The sequence below is a fragment of the Acomys russatus genome, chromosome 2 (assembly GCF_903995435.1).
Source record: "Acomys russatus chromosome 2, mAcoRus1.1, whole genome shotgun sequence".
Classification (NCBI taxonomy): domain Eukaryota; kingdom Metazoa; phylum Chordata; class Mammalia; order Rodentia; family Muridae; genus Acomys; species Acomys russatus.
This window is the reverse complement of record NC_067138.1, coordinates 38,815,191-38,835,840: the sequence shown is the minus strand read 5'-3', so window position 1 is coordinate 38,835,840 and position 20,650 is coordinate 38,815,191. Positions and strand designations below refer to the sequence as shown.

Sequence of the window (20,650 nt, the reverse complement as noted above, 5' to 3'; positions counted from 1 at the left end):
TAGTATTAAGAAGCCCTGTGTGCTTGTTACTCAACATCAATAATTATCAACATTGTGTCTGTCTGCTTCTTCCACAACTTCCTCCAGTTTCAATATACATTTCTCAGTGTTGACTACGTATAAAACCTATTGCTAATACCATATCATTTTATATGCAAGAGAATCACAGATTACTGTCACAATACCCAGCTCATCATTACATTTCCCTGACAGATTCCTGTTTTAATTGAAATCAAGATTCCGTCCAGATTCATACACTGTATTTGGCTACTATTTAATGCTCATTTTCAGAACACTTTCCATTTTTAATTATGCAATTACTGAAACTTCATTTCAGTTTTCCCTGATAGAGCAGCAGGTCTCAAACTGTAGGTCACCACTCACATTGGCAATCCCCTGTTTACATTACAGTTCATAACTAGCAAAATTACAGTTGTGAAGTAGCAAACAGTGCTTTTATGGCTGGGGGGGCGGGCGCCCACAGCATGAGGAACTGTGTTAAAGGACCACAGCATCAGGAAGGTTGAGGACCACTGCTCTAGAACTTTCCACGTGGCTGAATGATCCCCTGAGGGTCACTTTAGCTTGCTCTCCATGCCTCACTTTTCTGTATGTATTGTTAGACCACAAGACCACTGTTAGGTGCAGGCTTAGTTTTATGCAAGAACATTTCAGCTGTACTCTCTGCTGCATCATCCTATCAGATCCTTTCATCCACATGATTCTTTCAATTTCTCTCTTTCTTTCTCCCCACCCCTCCCCCCTCAACCTACCTACCTACCTACCTACCTACCTATTTCTGGTTTTTGACATAAGTTTTCTCTGTATGTAACCTTGGCTGTTCTGCACTCACTGTAGACCAAGCTGGCCTTGAACTCACAGAGATCCACCTGCCTCTGCCTCCTGGAATGCTGGGATTACAGATATGCACCCCAACAGAGGCTGGGATTACAGACATGCCACCACTAAGCCTTTTGCTTTCATTTTTTTGTTTTTTTGTTTTTTTGTTTTTTGTTTTTAGATTTAATTATTATTATGTATACAGTGCTCTGCCTGCACATACAGCTGCAGGCCAGAAGAGGGCATCAGATCACATTATAGATGGTTGTGAGCCACCATGTGGTTGCTGGGAATTGAATTTAGGACTCCTGGAGGAGCGGTCAGTGCCCTGCCCCTGAGCCATCTCTCCAGCCTCAACTTTCAGTTTTAAATTCATTCCTACCAAACTAGCAATCATGATATTTGCATAAGTTCTTTATTTCATTAGAACTTGGAGAAATGATGAATTTTCTAAGGCTTGTTAAAGTTTATTTACCAGTTTCAATTTTGGTATGAATGAAAACTATGAACTATTTGAATATACTGACATGCAGTGTGTATTGGAATAATATAATAAATGCTTGATTCATTTCTCCTTTATTAGTTTTTAGACTAAGCTGATGTCCCACCCACTCCAAGTATGATTAATGAGTTTTTCCATCCTTTTATAAAATGCTGTTAGGAGCTCCAAGGCCTCAGTGTTAGGAAATGTTTCAGTCCATTCTACATTACTTCCCCAAACCCCCAAATGTTTAAGTGTTCCTCATCTCAAACTGGTGGAAAACCCCCAAAGCTGGCCCGGAATCCTGATGTGATCTCAGTATTTGATAATAGCCATGTGTCTGGCATGGACACGTCTAGGTACACAAGCCTTGCCTTGTATGTTTTCTGGCCTCATCTGCAGTGCCTATTTCCTCCCTCAACCCAGAAAATCCTCCAACACCTCCTCCTTCATCATAATGGGGAGTGGTTTTGCTTCTATGACACAACAATTCTGCAATTAGATGTTCTAAAGATATATAATAAACACACCTCCACAATGGCCACTTCCTGAAAAATCATGGCTGAGAGGTTGTTGGTAACAGCACTGAAGGGAGGCACTAACACTAAGATCATTACTTTGAGTAGGAAGAAGATGACAAAGATGCCCTCAGGACTAGAAAAGCTGCCTGGTCTGAGGACTCTATATCTTCAAAATAATTTCATCTGTAAAGTGTGCCCTGAGCTAAGCACCTTGACCAAGGTGAGGAATCTTAGTTCTTTCGAGGGGTGTGTGTGTTGAGGATTTAAAACAGATAAAAGTGGTGAGTGACGGAGCACTGGCACGACCTTTGTAGGCTTAGCTCTCTGGAGACCATATGAAGTGTTGTTGGAGAGGCGTGAGTAGCTGCCCTCGCTCTGGGCGTTACACATGGTAGGAAAGATGTTGCAATTTACTCCTGTGCCCTTTGGCCCACATCTGGAATCAGACTTAGATCCTTGCTATGCTCATCTTCCTTCAGGCTGTCATCTGGAAAGAGGTTGGAAGCCTGGATTTGGTAGTCAGTCTACCTTGGGGCTCACATCTGGAAATAGGCTTTGAGGGTTCAGGCAAGACTGTGCCCACCCCCCTGGGGGCACTGTCCTGAAGTCTTTACATATGGAATTAAGACATGTTGGGGAGGGAATTACTTTTTCATTTCCTAGAGCTGGCTGGGACTTCAAGTGGAGGGTTGATAGGAATAGAAAAGGAATTTCTCCCTCTAAGACAGCCTTTAGAAGATGGTTAATATTTAAAATAGAGTACCCTTCTCAAAGAGCAGCAGTGGACATGAATGAGTTCCAGATGCTTGTGTTAACCGGTTCTGCCTGGTAATGCCTGATTCCAGCTGCTAAAAATCTTGAGATTAGGAGGAGGCAAACTTTGCAGTTTTCTTGCTGTTGACTTCTTCACAGTCAACACCAAAAGAGCCTATAAAGGCCTCAGTCGTTGCCACTTACTAAAGGTTAAAGAATTGATGTGTTGTTTTCACACTGCCTCCTGTACCTTTGACACCACTTACTCTGTAATTTTCAGCTATGTCCTCCAAAGAAATGGGCTGATAGTATGGTAGTTACATTGACTTCAAATGGTGTAGTTACAGCTTTAAGACAGGGACTCGTGCTTTTCTGGACAGATGAGCAAGCAAAAGAATTTGAGCTCTCACTAAAAACTTGGAACTGATTTGTTTTCCTGCTTGAATTTGTTCTATTAAAAAGCACTGCATGTTGTTATAAGAAAACTCGTTGTTAAAAAATGTTACAATTTCATTGTTAAAAAGCTTATTCTAAAATTCTCTCTCACGCCATGTCCAGTCCCAGTCCTCACTTCAGTGTATAATTGATTTTTTCTTTGGCTTGTCCATTTTAATTACTTAAAAAAATGTATTTGAGACAGGGTTTCTCTGTGTCACCTTGCCTGTCCTGGCCTCACTTTGTAGACCAGGCTGGCCTTGAACTCACAGAATGACTGACTTTGCCACTCAAGTGCTGGGATTACAGATGTGCGCCACCATGCCCTGCTCTAATTCCTGTTCTTAAAATTCCAAGTGCAAGTACATGACAAGCTTAGTTTCTTTATAGTTGTCATCAGTTTAGTGTGACAACACATTTAGACCGTTTCAGTGGTCACAACCTCTCTGTACTCCCCCCTGTGTAAGCTGCCAGTACCAGCATGCGCAATCCACTCTGGCCTTGCTTTGGTGACATCATCACCCATTATAAGTTTTATAGCATTGACATCTTGTTCAGTTGTAACCATCATCAAGCCTTTACTTTGCCTTAGAGAGTTCTACAATGTACATTGCTACTCAGAGTCAGTTAATACATTTTTGTCCCTTGACCCTTCTTGTCTTTTCTTTATAATTAAAAAAAAAAAAAATTAGATCACTTTATTTTATACTGCCTCATTTAATCCTTTAATCCTTGCACCTTCACATTGTCACCGCTTCCTTTCTTTTCTCCCCAAAGTGACGTCACATAATGTTCAAATGCACCTGTTCTCTGTGGTAGTTTCCTCTGGGAGCCTCCATTCTCCTGCCCTTAACTAAGCTGACTGTCCTCTGGCTTTGCTGGGTGCTGTAGTCCAGGGCATCACTTCCTCTCACCCAACAGTGGGCTCAGCTGTTTTCTGAAACCTGTATTTTCCTCCTCATTTTTCCCCTTTACCTTTTTCCTCCTATTACCTCACTTGTTGCTGCCTCAGGATTGTTAGAATTACAACCATGTGCCTGCGTCACCAGCAGGCTACCTTTCTTCTACAATACAGTTTCCATATATCATTTTAGTCTGGCTATGATGTAGTTAATATTTAGGTCCCTTGCATATCTCAAATGTCTATAATATGTCTTCATATTTGAGTAATAGTTGCATAGTAAAAAGTCACATGTTACAAAGTATACTTGCTCAGGAAAGAAACCTCCAGAGCTACATGTCATGACTTTGTCTTCTTTTTGTGGCTCTATTATTGTTTTCTTATCCTTCTGGTAGGTAAAACTCTATGGTTGTTTGTTTGTTTCTCAAGACAGGGTTTCTCTGTGTAGCCTTGGCTGCCCTCAACTCACTTTGTAAACCAGACTGGCTTTGAACTCACAGAGATCTGCCAGCTTCTGCCAGCCAGCGTGCTGGGATTACAGGTGTGCGCCACTGCACCCGGTGAGACTCTTATCTTTTTTGTTTCTGTTATTCCCTTCAATTTCTTCAGTAGGGAACTGGCTTAGTTTAATGCTTGGTATTAAGAAATCATATAAAGTGAAGTGATTTGAACCTAGGCTTCTTTATCCTAGGTCTATCTTTAGAGTGCTTTATGGGAGGGGGGGGAAGGGAAGGGAAGGGACAGAAAGAGACAGACGTAGAGACAGAGACAGAGAGCCCTGAATCTAATGTGGGCGTAGGAGAGTTGTCAGTAAGTGGAAGAACACTGCAAAGGGAATATGGAGGAGAAGGGGAGGAGGGGTGCATAGGGGAAAGGGGAGGTGAGAGGGAGGGACTTGGAGGAGAGGAGGGAGGGGAAGCTCCAACTGGAATGTAAAGTAAATAAATAATAAAAAAGTCAAGCCCCCAACCCTCTTACCTCAAAACAAAAGCTATCACATGAAAGGTAGACAAGACAAACGAATAGAAGGAAATGAGCCCAAGAGAAAGTGCAAGAATCAGAGACCCAGCCGGGTGCAGTGGCGCACGCCTTTAATCCCAGCACTCAGGAGGCAGAGGCAAGTGGATCGCTGTGGGTTCAAGGCCAGCCTGGTCTACAAACCAAGTCCAGGACAGCCAGGGATACACAGAGAAACCCTGACTCACAAAACTAAAGCATATGAAAGAATTCGAGACACACTTGTTCTCACACTCAGGCATCCCATAAAAACACTAAACTGGAAGCCATAATATAAGCACAGAGGACCTGGTGCAGACCTGTGCAGGCCCTGTGCGCACTGCGTCAGTCTGTGAGCTCCCATGGCTTTGCTCATTTGGATGGCTTTGTTTGCTGCCGCTGCCTCTTATTCTTTCTACCTCTTCTTCATTGGGTTCCCTGAGCTCTGAGGAGAAGGATTTGCTGGAAACATACTGTTTAGGGCTGAGTGTTCCAAGCTCTCTGTCTGTCTGTCTGTCTGTCTCTCTTCTCATGTTTGGCTCTGGGTCTTTATATTTGGAAACAGGATTTGATGGACAACAACCTCTGTATGGACTGATTATGGGAATAGTTGTTTAGACATACTCTAGTAGGATTAGGAAGAGGACTTAACTTAAGCAGTAACATTCGTTATAAAGTCAGCTGAGCATCTGAGAGGCAGGCCGGAAATAAGGGTGACTGGAATGGAGCATGAGACTTGCACCTATGAGGAATGTTGATGTTAGGATTTGATTCCTGACAAAAGTTCTAGGTGACCCTACAGTTTGGCCAGCACAGGTATATTATCAAAAGTAGGGAAGGGAAAAGCTGGCCCTCTTTATTCATGGGTATCACCAAGTTTCAGAATTTGATCTAAGCGTGATCCACTGGAGATGTCTTAGGAGCCAAAGGCAACAAGATGCAGTTTTTACAGGGATAAATGTAAATTCCTACATTTAGGTTAAGAAAGGAATCCGTTGCACAAGCCCAGGATGTGGGTAATATGCTTGACAGCATAGGCTTGTTGGTGTTATTCTTGGTCACAGGGGGGAAAATTATGCACAAGTAATGTGCCTCATTTAAATAAATAAAACAACTATGTCCTAAGGAAAATAAATGGTTAAGGGAAAGATGGATTACGTTTGGGGGACACAATAACAATTCTTCAAAAATTTTAAACATTATGTAAGAGGAGTGGGGATAAAACTGTGGTTTACGGTTGCCGTGGGAACTGGGTGAGATGTACAGAGTGCTATAGCTTAATAAAAGATAACAGATGGGCCAGTGATATGGCTCAGTGAATGGAGTGCTTGCCACCACTGCCAAGAGTATATGACTTTAGACTGCATTCATGAGAGTGTACTCATCTGCCCAAGCATTTGTGCACTGTCTCCAGCGTTTGCCCTACCAACTAATTGTCCCTGTCACCCTAGACAGCATGTTTCCTGAGAGGAGCATTCGCAGCGATTAGCAAGTGGCCAGTGTGGTCAGGGGGGGTCTGGAAACTATGTCCTAAGGAAAATAAAGGGAAAGATGGATCAAATTCAGAGAGCATGATAGCAATTCTTCAACATTTTTAAATATTACATAAGAGGAGTGGGAATACAGCTGTGGTTTATGGTTTCTGTGGGAAGAACTGGGTAAGAGGTACCGAGTGCTATAGCTTAGCGCCAAAAGGTGACAGATGGGCCAGTGAGATGGCTCAGTGAGGGAAGGTGCTTGCCACCGAGCCTGACAACCCAAGTTTGATCCCCGGAAAGAAATGACTCCAGAAAGTTGTCCTATGACTCTGTGGCATGTGCACCCTCACCTAATTTTTAAATGTAACACAAAATTTAAGAATACTGATGGATGGAAGAGAGATACTAATGAGATAAAAGCTACAGTTGCGTGTTATGTGACTTACACAAGTTTTTTCTAATTGTTAGATGCACTAATTTCTACATAATGTGCTAATGAAAAATATGAAGATAGCAATGCCATCACTTGGGGTTTGCAACCAGATCGGATTGTTGAGAGAATACCAGTATAACTTCATTCTGGAGATAATTATTGAAGTAATGCAAGCCAAAGATCTTCAAGTTGGTTGTTGTGTGCATAAAAAGCTTCTTTAGAAGCCATATGTAACCATGGTGTGTCACTGAAACCCATGCTAGGATCAGCCTTGTCAAAGAAGCCCCAAATTTCCATTTTGAACAACTCCTTTACAAAGAGCCCTTCCCCAGTGACTCCAGTCCAACTCTGAGTCATTTGAGCATCTCTACCCTGTTTTCTGCATATTTAGCACTTAATACTAACAGAAATAAATGAGTTTTTTAAACTTGTTGTCTGTCTTACTTCAACACTAGGTCATCAGAGTTTCTTAAGTATCTTATTTATGGCAACACTGCTAGCATTCAAGAGAGTGACGAATAGGTAATAAATAAAATAAATACAAGTGAACTGATGAGACATCTATGTGGGGAGGCATTTCTCAACCATAATTTAATCCTTGCCTTAGTCTTTGGAACTTCCTATATAATTTTAGTAGTTTATGCTGAACCTTAGCATAGTTTCGTGGTGACAAAGTATGGTTGTTGCTGCCTGGCATTTAGGAGATAGTTACAAGTTTAAAATCAAGTAAAGACTTCCTTTTGGGCAGGCATGGTGGTTCATACTTCTGATCTTCTAGATGTGGGAAGCTGAGGCAGGAGGATTGCAATGACTTTGAGACATTTTTATAGGTCAGCCTGGGCTACAGAATAAAATGTCTTCAAAACAACAAAACTTTCTTTTAAAAAAGAATCTTATTTTTGAAATTATAAATGATTTCTCCTTTTTCCTTCCTCCAATCCCATCCAGCCAACTTCCTTGCTCTCTTGTCTCCAATTCATGGGCTCTGTTTTCTTTGTTATTACAAACGCACACATGCACATGCAACACACACACGCACACGCACACTGCATGTGTAGAAAGCAACTTGGGGAGTCAGTTCTCTCCCCAGTCACCAAGTGGCCTGCTTGTAAGCCAACACTTTTCCTCAGAGCCATGTCATCGGCTCTTGTTTCTTGTAATAACAAAAGTGTCTCAAAAGTCATTGTCTTTGTTCTTTTGTTTTCTCCACAGCCCACTCCTACAGACTTCTTCCCCAACATTCCCCCTGCCATCACAGTAACTGATGACTTTTTGTCTTACTAAATCCGTGGTTATTTCTCTGCTCTGATTTCAGTTCACCATCCCTGGGGATTTGATGCATACCTTCCTTCCTTAGAAGAGTTTTCATTTTCTTTCTCCATGACTTCTGTGACACTGTATATTTTGGAAAGTCTCAGACACAAACTTCTGGAATTTACTAAGGCAATTCTCTTGGAGGAGTATATATAAGGGAGGGAATGGGGTTGCCAAGGCGGGGAAGAGCCCAGGCAAAGATGTGTGGTGACAATGAATTATACTAGTAATACAAAACTGACTCAGCTGCAGACTCCGTGTTAAATCTTTCCCCTCAAATTGCTAGGTGCGTATATTTTAACTCCACCCCCTGAATAAATTGTCTAAGGTGGCTCATAGACTTTAAAACAGAAGATAATTTAATTCTCAGTTGAAAATATACATGGAGGCAAATCTTTACTATGAATAATTAGGATATGAAACTTTGCTGAATTTACAAACATGTACAAACAAGTGTGCAGTAAGGTAAAAGTTAAAAATTGAGGGCTCAGAGAGAGGGTTCAGACGTTAAGAGCATGGACTGCTCTCTCAGAGCACGCAGATTCAATTCCCAGCGCCCATGCGGAGACTCACGGCCATCTCCAACCGCAGTTCCAGGGGACCCAACACCTTTGTAAGTCCTCTGTGTGTACAGAGCATAGATGCTTTTGTAGGCAAAGCACCCAAACATATAAAAAGATTAAAAATATTAAAAATTCAAGTGACATTTTTTCTTTTATTAAAAATAGTTTTTTTTAGCATACAGTATACCTGTTTGCAGTTCTTTTTTTTTTTCATTTTTTTTTTTAATTTATTCTTGTTACATCTCAATGTTTATCCCATCCCTTGTATCCTCCCATTCTCCCCCCCCCCATTTTCCCATTATTCCCCTCCCCTATGACTGTTCCTGAGGGGGATTACCTCCCCCTATATATTCTCATAGGGTATCAAGTCTCTTCTTGGCTACCTGCTGTCCTTCCTCTGAGTGCCACCAGGTCTCCCCCTCCAGGGGACATGGTCAAATGTGAGGCACCATAGTACGTGAGAAAGTCATATCCCACTCTCCACTCAACTGTGGAGAATATTCTGACCATTGGCTAGATCTGGGAAGGGGTTTAAAGTTTACCTCCTCTATTGTCCTTGGCTGGTGCCTTAGTTTGAGCGGGACGCCTGGGCCCAAATCTGCCTATCATATTGTTCTACTTGTAGATTTCTAGGACCCTCTGTATCCTTTTATTTTGCTATTCTCCCATGCGTCTCTCATTTAGAGTCCCAATAGGATGCCTTCCCCTTTGTCCCAGTTTCCTGGTAAGTGAAGGCTTTCGTGGGACGTGCCCCTTGGGCTAGTATGCAGATATAAGTGAGTATATACCATTTGATTCTTTCTGCTTCTGGGTTAACTCACTCATTATGATCATTTCTAGCTCAATCCATTTATCCACAAATTTCAGGAATTCCTTGTTTTTAATAGCTGAGTAGTATTCCATAGTGTATATGTACCACAGTTTCTTTATCCACTCTTCTACTGAGAGCTGCTATGACCATGGTTGAGCAAATTTTCTTGTTGTGTGCTGGAGCATCTTCTGGGTATATTCCAAGGAGTGGAATAGCTGGGTCTTGAGGAAGCCCTATTCCCATTTTTCTGAGATAGCACCAGATAGATTTCCAAAGTGGCTGTACTAGTTTGCATTCCCACCAGCAATGAAGGAGTGTTCCTCTCTCCCCACATCCTCGCCAGCATGTGGTGTCGCTTGAGTTTTTGATCTTAGCCATTCTGATGGGTGTAATATGGAATCTCAGAGTTGTTTTGATTTGCATTTCCCTGATGACTAAGGAGGGTGAGCATTTCTTTAAGTGTTTCTCAGCCATTTGATACTCCTCTGTTGAGAATTCTCTGTTTAGTTCCAAGCCCCATTTCTCAATTGGGTTATTCGGTTTGGTGGTGTTTAATTTTTTGAGTTCTTTATATATTTTGGATATTAGACCTTTGTCAGATGTAGGGTTGGTGAAGATTTTTTCCCAGTCTGTAGGCTGTCGCTTTGTTCTCTTGACAGTGTCTCCTGCCTTACAGAAGCTTCTCAGCCTCATGAGGTCCCATTTATTAATGGTTGACATTAAGGCCTGGGCTGTTGGTGTTCTGTTCAGGAAGTTGTCTTCTGTGCCAATATGTTCCAGGCTCTTTCCCACTTTTTCCTTTAAGTGGCTTAGTGTCTCTGGTTTTATGTTGAGGTCTTTAATCCACTTGGATTTGAGTTTTGTGCAAGGTGACAAATATGGGTCCAGTTTCACTTTTTTACACATAGACCTCCAGTTAGACCAGCACCATTTGTTGAAGATGCTATCCTTTTTCTATTGAATGGATTTGGCTTCTTTGTCAAAAATCAAGTGACAAAAATAGTTTTTTTATACAGTATATTCTGATTGTAGTTTTCTCTTTTTTTACTTCTCCCAGTTCCTCCCCACCTCCCCTTCTATTTAGATCCACCCTCTTTCTGTCTCTCATTAGAAAACAAGCAAGCATCTAAGGGATAAAAATAGAATGGAATATAATATGATAAAATCAAATGATATTTTTAAAGTTCATAGTTTATTTATAAAAGAATTTTTATTGAGAAAACTGTCTACTCTTCTATATTTGTTTATGTCACTCAAGAAAAGTAGAGAATATAGTCATCAGAGTGAAGAGATAGCTTGCTTAATAGTAAAAAAATGTTTCACTATGTCATTAAAAGATCTAACACATATTAGGTGGCATATGTAAATTGTAAATTGCCTAAATTTTTCTTTTCTTAAAATCTCTAGACATGAAAGACCTACAAAATTAATCCAAGGAAAGTACACAAATCTATAGCAGGTGACGAGCTAGAAGCAGTAACAAGTAGACTCATTGCTGAATTCTCCAACACCTACAAAGAAGCCTTAACAGCGGTGCCCCTCACAGTTTCCCACAAAGCAGAAGGGGAAGGAATATTGAGAAACTTACTCTATAAAATCCTTACTACCCTGAAAGCCAAACTGGGTTAGGTACACACATAAAGCTATACATCAGTTTCCCTGATGACCCTAAACAAAGATTCTCAATAATACTCTTGCATTTTGTACTCATGAACACATTCAAAAGATTACACATCGTGGCCAAGATGGTTTTACTCCAGGGATGCAAGATTGGTTCAAAATCGCCCAAACCAACAATAGAGTATAACACATAAGCACAGAAATGACAGTAGACCATCTCAGTAGATGCAGGAAAGGCCTTGTCTGAAGAATACAGGACTACAAGGAACATATCTTAACATATTAAGAGGTATATGCAAAGACATTATACCTGATATTACTAAAAGATAAATGGAATTTCTTTTAAATTTGGGAATGAGATAAGGACACCCACTTTTATTATTTAATATAGTGCTCAAAGACAATAAGTTATTGTTTTTTTATTATTTGTGACAGGATCTTACCACGTATCTCTGGCTGGCCTGGAACTCACTACATAGACCAGGCTGGCCTCAAACTCATAGTGATTCACCTGTCTCTGCCTCCCAAGTGCTGTGCTTAATTGGAGGTACACCACTATTCTTGGCCCAGTGCTTGAAATATTTTTTTTGTTTTTGTTTCTGTTTCTGTTTTTTTGAGACAGGGTTTCTCTGTGTAGCCCTGGCTGTCCTAGACTCCCTTTGTCGACCAGGCTGGCCTCAAACTCACATTGATTCGCCTGCCTCTGCCTCCCAAGTGCTGGGATTAAAGGTATGTACCATCAGGCCCAACCTTAAAATCTTAATAGAGCAATAAAACAAGAGCAGAGAAAAAAAATCAAAGAGATACAAACAGAAAAGGGAGAGAACAAAGCATTCTTATTTGCATGACATGATCCCATCTTAAAATATTTTTAATGATTGCCTGTACCAGAAACCTCTTAGAAACTGATAAATGCAATGAAGGATAATCATTTGAGTGAAGAGATAACTTAACAGTAAAACTTTCTTTACTGATTACATCAAACATGGGATAACATCCAAAGTACATAAAGAGCTGCAAGATGAAACACCAGATCAAACAAATGACTAATGAGCTGAGCAGACACTTCTCAAAAGAACCAACACAAATGAACGACAAATATTTGGAATGTCAAGTCTTCAAAAAGTTTGGAAATTAAAGCTGCTTTGTGAGTTCAGCTTATCTCACTATAAATGGCTATCCCCAAGAAAACAAGACCAAATGCCAGCAAAGTGGTTGGTGTGTGTGTGTGTGTGTGTGTGTGTGTGTGTGTGTGTGTGTGTGTGTGTTTGTGTGTGTGTGTGGTGGGGAGTACTAATTCACCATTGGTGGGAGTATAAAATGGTTGTAGCCATTATGGAAATAAGTATGGAGTTTTTTCAAAAAAGTGAAAACATAGTGTATGGCTCAACCATATTCCTACTTGGTATGTGCTTGCAAGGCTGTAAGTGAACACAGCATGGAGAATTGCACATCCATGGTGACTGCTGCATTATTGACAACAGTTAAAACATGGAACTGTTCTGAGTGTCATCAACTGATGAATGGCTAAAGAAAATGTGCTACCAAGAAAAAAGCCCATGGAAACAACTACCCTGGGCTTGTAGTGGCTCACAGAGACTGAACCAACAACCAGGGAGCCTGCGTGAGGCTGACTTAGGACCTCTGCACATACATTATGGTTGTGTAGCTTGTGTTTTTTTGTGGGACATGTAACATTAGGAGCATGGGCTGTCTCTGACATTTTTTTTTTTTTTTTTTTTTTTTGTCTGCTTTTAGAACCCCTTTTCATCTACTTGGTTGCCTTGTCCAGCCCTGATATGAGGGGAGCTGCTTGGTCTTATTGTAACATGATATGCCGTGATTGGTTGATATCCCTGAGAGGCCTGCCCTTTTCTGACCGGAAATGGAGGAGTGGATGTGGAGGGGTGTGTGTGTGTGTGTGTGTGTGTGTGTGTGTGTGTGTGTCAGGCTGGGAAGAGTGGAGGGAAGGGAAAAATGTGATTGGGATGTAATATACGAGAGAACATTTTTAAAAAGAAAATATGCTGCATACAAAATGAAATTTTATTTAGCCATTAAAGAAAAAGAAAAAACACAACAAGAAATTATGACATTTTTTAGGAACACGGGTGAAACTAGAGATCATTAAGTGGAATGAGCCAGCCTAAGAGTGACAAATATCATATTTTCTCTCATATGCAGAATCTAGGTTTAAATGTGTGTGTGTGTGTGTGTGTGTGTGTGTGTGTGTGTGTGTGTGTGTGTGTGTGTGTGTGTGTAGAGAGGAAGAGAGAAGGGGGGCGGGGAGACAGGGGAGAGAGGAAAAGAGGGGGGAGTGAGGGGAGAGAGAGGGGAGAGAGGGGAGGCCATGAGAGAAGAACAAGTTGTAAGACGGAGCAGCTGGGGCTGGGAGAAGGTAATACAATACATGAATAATAAACTGAAAGGAAATACATGCTGGAATTATGGATAACAAAAGGGGTAGAGAAGGGAAGGGCTGTGGGGAAGGAGAATGAATAAGAACTAATTAGCGTGAGTACAAGCATGAAAATGCTACAACGAAACAAATTATATGCCAACTTAAGAAAATGGATACAAATAATATCTTTATGTTTTCTTCAGTTATACAGATCTTAGCAAAAGGTCTTAACTGACTGCTTTTCCCATTTGGAAGCAGAAAATGTGCAAATACTTTCTATTTCTGTATGTTTACAGTTGACATTACTAAATATGGGAAACAACCTCTTTGAAGAAGTTCCTGAAGAGTTGAAACACCTTAAATCCCTGAAGAAGCTTCATTTGTTTGGGAACAGGATTTGTAGAATTGCTCCTGGCGTCTTTGGTAAGTTAGTAAGGATGCAGCACTGCACTTAACCCCTCATGCTCATTAATTTCATACAGAAAGGTGCAGTGATTAAGGAATTTCTGAAGCAACACTTACATTTTTAATAATTTTTTTATCATTGTATTTATTCATGTATTTATTTATTTAAGACAGGGTTTCTTTGTGTAATAGTCCTGGAAGTCCTGGAACTTGCTTTGTAGACCAAGATGGCCTCAAACTCACAGAGATGCAGTTGCCTCTGCCTCCCAACTGCTGGGATCAAAAATGTGCACCCCCATGCCCAGCATTTTTAAGGTTTTTTTTTTTCCAGTACTGTTTGAGAATTTTATACGTGAATATAATGTGCTTTGATAAAATCCATCCTCCAGACCCCTGTGTTTCATAGCCATAACCCTGCTGGAGCAGAGCAGACTCACTAAGCTCACCAACCTACTCCACAGCTAAGTCAACCATAAGCTTCCTTTCTTTAGATTTATGAAGGACTAAAACAGTTTAACTTTTTTTTTTTCCTGAAAAAAATCACATGACATGAGACAAACAGACTCACATAGGATATCTAGTTTGTAAGTAAAGTGCGTCTATTCTGTTCCTCTTTTAAATATTTTGAATTGGGTGTGGAAAAACAGCCTAGAAATCTGACATTTTTTCCTTTCTGTTTGCTTTAAATAAAGATGAAGCCAAAAATGCAGTTTCATTCCTAAATTGTAACAATTTCCAGGAGCTGTTTTCATGGTGGTCGCCCTGCATGAAGACGCTTAGGAACGTCATGATTTACTGCACGAGTTTCTGGTTGAGAACTCTGCCATGGCTGGGATAGGAGTTGTGGGGTGGCCACATGTGAGTGGAAAATAGATCCGGGAGGTTCATGAGAAAGAAAGGTTGTGACACGCAGAGGCGGAGACCCTATCCATGGGAAAGCTGAGAGATGCTCTCAGGAGAAAGGAAACTCTGCTTCTGGTTTTGCCTTTTCACGAGTCCAGCTTGCGGTGAGCCTGGTTCTGGTCTTTGTCCTCAGATGCCGTGTCTTAGCTTTGTAACTGTGTGATACATTTCCTCTTTCTACCTTAACTAGTTTATGAGAGTGTCTGTTTTCAGCAGCCAACAGAACCTTGGCCAAGGCAAGAATCCAAAAGGAATCCAAAGGTGTGTGTGTGTGTGTGTGTGTGTGTGTGTGTATGTGTGTGTGTGTGTGTGTGTGTGTGTGTGTGTATGTAGAAAGGCTAAAACTTATTTCCTACCAGATGGCTAAAGTGACAAATTATTTTCTAACAGATGGCTTGCAAGAATTGGTTCTGCTTAATCTGAATGGCAATCGACTTACGAGTCTTCCTCAAGAAATCAGCAGGTAATTTCATTTCTTTTTTTTTTTAATTTTTATTTATTTATTTATTTATTTTTTAAAATATTCTAATGGTTACCTTCTTTTTTTTTTCCTTTTTTTATTATTAATTAATTCATATTACATCTCAGTTGTTAGCCCATCCCTTGTATCCTCCCATTCCTCCCTCCCTCCCGCTTCCCCCCCTATTCCCCTCCCCTATGTCTGTGACTGAGGGGGACCTCCTCCCCCTGTATATGCTCATAGGGTATCGAGTCTCTTCTTGGTAGCCGGTGATCCTTCCTCTGAGTGCCACCAGGCGTCCCCATCCAAGGGACATGGTCAAATATGGGGTAATGAGGCTTGAGTAAACATTCCACTCCTCTCCTTGCCCAAACCCCATCTTTGGGTGGTATTAGACCAGCATCGACTAGTCGGGGTGCTTACAAATAGCAGAGGGAGATCAGAAGTGTGAAGCAAGCCCCTGAAGTTTTCTTCTTTCTCTTTTGTGTGTATACAGTGTACGCATGTGTGTGCACATATGTATGGTAGCATGTGTAGTGACCACAGGCTGATGTTGGGTTGGGATGTGTTCCTCAGTCACTTCCCACTTTACTTGTTGAGGCAGAGTCTCTCACTGGACCTGGAGTGTACCCTTTTGGGCTTGATTGGCAGGGGGTGAGGGTTGGAGGGTAGCAAGTCCCAGATATCTACCTATCTCTGACCCTTAGCTCTGGGAATACAACGTGCCACTATGCTGGGCTGAAGGAGCTCCAAACCCAGGTCCTCGTGCTCTCAGAACAAGCATTTTACCAGCAGAGCCATCCCTCAATCACCAAAGTTTAAGCAGATGATTCCTCATCTACTTGAGAGAATTGAGAAACAGCAGGAAATGTACGAGTAAAAGTGAGGGTTTGAAACATAAGGTCCTAAATCTGACGTTATTGATATGCTAGCTCAGGGGTTCTTGGAGCTTGCTCAGACACAGATTGGGGACATTAAATTTTATTTCACTAGTGTCATAAACCATTTTGAGCTCGATGGGAAAAGGTCATATAAAAGCAAAGGATTTAAAATTACGATGTCATTTTCATTAAATAAAAAACGGCATATTTTATTATCATTAGCAACAACCAAAATATGTTGTTTTCCCTTACCCTGCACATCTGTGCAGACAGCCTATCATTAAAGTTTTTTTTTTTCTCAAGCCAGCTGAAGGCCTTGTCCTTCTGAGGCAGTACATACTCTTGAGCTTTCTCTCTGACAGATGGAGAGAACTCTTGCTCAGCTTTCCTTTGAGACTCTTTATGGCCTACTGAACAGAAACATGTGCAGTACAAAGCAAGAGCCACTGGAGGCTTCAGAGAGAACGTGAAACTGAGAGCAGTCCCCAACGCAGGACTGTTCATAGAGCCTAAGCTGTCCCAGTTCCCTTGTCTGCGCCTCTTTCTGTAACCATATGGTTTTCCTATGCCTGTCCTTGCTCTGAATAAGGACATGGCAATCTTTATATTTATTGTAAGCTTTAGGTACTATCGCTGGGCAGATACTCAGCTTTCTAACCCGGCAATACTGGCCTGGCCTGCGTCCATCTTAGTTTGTCCTGGCACTTGCTTCTCCAGGTCTTGATAGTGACTCTCTCTCTCACACACACCCTCTCACTGGGCTCAGAAGCCCAGCTATTGGCTGTTCAGCTCTTTACGTAACCAATCAGAAGGTAATGGAGAGCAATGTTCACAAATACCGAGGCTAGAGACGCTCCATAATAGTGACAACACCAAATTCTGGCCTGTAATCAGATCTCTGCCAGCGAAGAAGTCAGCATGGGAATAATACAGAAAGTCTTTGCACAGTGCACAAAGATGTCACTCCAACATCTTTCCAAATACTTTCATAGTGAAGGTAGTATTTTAAGTAGAAGAATAAGAAGAAAATGGAGCAATCTAATTTCTTTGGAAAAGAAATACTTATGATGATTAAAGTGCCACTAGTTGCTTGCTTGCTTTTTCACAGTTTTATCAATCAGTTGCTTTCTGTACTGATGACGATACAGTGAACAGAAAAATACATGTTGAAGAGGCCTTGTGAATCAGGTTCAGGATATATCTTTGTTCAACTAGCCCTATGACCTTGGGTCAGCCAGCTAAGTGCCCTAGATCTCACTTCCTTCCCCTTTAGTGGGAGACTTTTGAATAGCTGAGCCTCAAAGCATTGTGGTGATGATATGCATTTCCAGGTTGAGAAGCTGTCTGTGTCAGCGCTGGGGTGTGCACTGCTTTAAGGAGCGTATAGACAGAAGGTGATATACAAGAAACTAAAAGGACAGCTTTCATTAGGAAAAGTAGGACCCTGACTCTGTAGGCCCCTGCTGTCTTTGTAGCTCTCTCTAGGCTGTCTGTGTCCCGACCAGGCCGTAGATACAAACCAACTGGTCATCCTTTCTAATGGAATTTCACTCTCTCATCCTTGAGAAGCTCCTTTTATTTTAAAGGTTTTGATTTTATTTTAGATCATGTGTATGGTAGTATGTTTAGAGAACACTGTTGGGATGTATGTGTGTCTATGTGTGGATGTGTGGGCGGGAATTAGAGGTGCCCAGGGAAGCCAGGAAGTGTCATGGGGTTCTTTGAGGCTAGGGTTACAAGAAGCTGTGAACTGTCTGATCTTGGATTCTGGGAACCAAATTTGGGTCACCTGCAAGAGCAGTATGTGAGTCTTAACTGCCGAGCTATCTCTCTAGCTCAGTGGGAGAAATCTCTTTACCTTCCCATACCTTAAAGGTTTACATCTTTACAAAGACGGTCATAATAGTATTTACTTCATTAGGTGGTTTTGTGATTCAGTAGTTTCTATAAGGGCTGTTTAAGATTTAGTAAGTTCTTGGGCTCTGGAGAGATGGCTCAGCTATTAAGATTTCTTGCTCCTCTTGCAGGAGACCTGGCTTCCTATCCCAGCACCCATATCTAGCAGCTCCCAATCACCTGTGACTTTAGTCCAGGTGCTTTTCATTCTTCTGTCTTCTGTGGGTACCTGAATGCCTGTAGTGCAGATGCATACAGTCAAGTCTCATCAAGACTGAGTTTGTCCTCTTCCCCTGTGGCCTGGCAAGGCAGTCCCTCCAAGATGAAGAAGTATTTGAAAAGCTGGCAAGAGAGTCCATCAGAGCAGAGTCCAAAGAGAAGGCATCAGAGACAGTCCCAGCTCCCCTTACTAGTGGACCCACATGGAGCTTGAGCTGTGGCTAATTCTATATAAAGGACATAGGTCCAGTCTGTGCATGGTCCTTGGTTGGTGATTCAGACTCCACAGACCCTTCTGGGTCCTGGGTTAGTTGGCTCTTTTGGTCTTCTTGTGGAGATTTTGTCACTTCTAGGTACTTTTACCTTTCTCCTACTTTTCCAAATTTTTAAAAAGAAATGGGACAAAAATTAAGAATAAGTTCTCAGTAAGATTTTCATTATTATTATTATTATTATTATTATTATTATTATTATTTGCTTTTTATTCCTCTCACTGTAGCAGTTTTATTTTTTAAAAATATTTTTTATTTTTACATATACATTTATATTATTCCACATATATACAATAAACTACCTATAGCAAGAAGAACCATAACACAATCAGGAATTATATAAATGTTACATTCATAGTATTTTGACTGTTTGTATTTGGTATCCTTGAAGAAGACATCTTTTCTATCTTGGTGCATCTAAAATTCTGAATGTAAATCAATATCTACCACACCCTGTCATTATCAACTTAAAACATCTATCTAGACCTAAAAACATCTTAACCCCTAAACAACTAAGCTTAATTGCAGAACTAAACTATCTGGTCTTCAACCCCATCAGAGACTTGAGAAGGAATAAAATTGATTACCTGAGTATACCAGGAGTGCAGCTTAGTAGCTTTCCAAATGAGAAGATGACAGAGATGGTTTTCTAGGAGCATCATCTTCAGCCTTCTGACCCAATATATCTGACAGACATATTTGTGTAGCGCGAACTATTGAGGACTTGCTTACCCTGTCTTGACAGAGTTTGGTCGTCGACTCTGCTTGCATCCAAGCTTGCCATTTTTTAGGCAGAATTCTGTCTGTGGTAGAAATGAGGACATTTTGCTCAGTGGCTTGTTTGCCACATTTGAACTCATCTCCATATGGAGGTTCTTTGATGGTCATCATCCTCTTTGAGGTAGGCCAGGTGTTGCCAGGACTTAACCTGTCTCATTGTCAGTGAATCTTTAAAATAATAAAAACATTTTAAAATGCCAAATTCTGTATGTCTCTGAGGTTTATGAAGACCTTCCTTAACTATTTTACCTCATCTTTCTATAGAATCATATCTATCTGTTGCACCTAAGATGTATATTCTTGTGATTAAAAATAGACTAGTAATTGATATGACCATGATATGATCAACTAACAATTGACTTGTATATCTTATTTACCCTAAACAGCCTGCAATAGCACTTTCAAAGTATTGGAATTAAACCTTGCTTTATAATTGGTTATATGGGTACAATACCTCATATTAGAGTAGAAATATATATAATGTGTGTGAAGAATAATCTTACATTTGAATTCTATACCACTGTATCTAGAATTAAACATATTTCTACCTATATACAAAATTCTATACCAGTGAATTAAAAATAACCTTGTGAGTGACAATTGAGGCATTAAGTTGAGGAGTAGATTCACTAATCTACTTTTTCTATGTTTCTTATATATTTTTATATTCCCCTTTCTTTCTTTTCAACCCCTATCTCCAAACCTAAGAATGTAAGATAAAGGAAAAGAGAGACATCCCTGAGTCTAACCTTGTTTACTCTCTAAAGAAGACCAATAAAAACTTATAACTAACTTCCATTGAAAATAACCCTCTATAGGCCAAGAAAGCAATAAAAACCTACCCGACCTCCCTTAAAGGAAATGGGGCATCGTTTTCTCAAGGTTTCTTCTGGCTGATTTGGGGCGAATAATACTTTTATAGGGACCAAAATAAAATTGCAGAAATGGTTAAACAAGCTAGGAATAGCATTTGTTGTCCAGTTTCTAATTTCCAGGCTTAATTAGAGTCCTGTGTGGGACAGTCTGAAATGCTGGGCCAATTGCAATTAGAAGGTGGTCTGGGAGCTGTCTTGTTCTGAGGAACAGCAATTGAAACACTTGGTCCTGGGACATGAAGGATGCAGGATGCCACTGTCCAGCATGCTGGATGAATGAATCCTGTCAGGTCTGATCCAATGTCAGTTTCTGGTTCTTTTGTTCAGAAAACATATAATTCCACACAAGCACTATTCAGTCCTAAAATTATAAGTGTATAAAGTGTTTGTGATGCACAGAACAATTAAGGCT

The 20,650-nt window shown here is 40.8% G+C and overlaps 1 protein-coding gene across 1 annotated transcript in view; it reads left to right on the top strand.

Annotated features, from left to right (window-relative positions):
* The first annotated feature begins 1,736 nt into the window (after positions 1-1,736).
* Positions 1,737-20,650, top strand: part of Lrrc69 (leucine rich repeat containing 69) — a 114,786-nt gene continuing 95,872 nt past the window's right edge. The window contains exons 1-3 of the mRNA XM_051155892.1: positions 1,737-2,062; positions 13,844-13,970; positions 15,246-15,318. Of these exons, the coding sequence (XP_051011849.1) occupies positions 1,880-2,062; positions 13,844-13,970; positions 15,246-15,318 (383 nt within the window). The 5' untranslated portion in view covers positions 1,737-1,879. The remainder of the gene's footprint in view (positions 2,063-13,843; positions 13,971-15,245; positions 15,319-20,650) is intronic.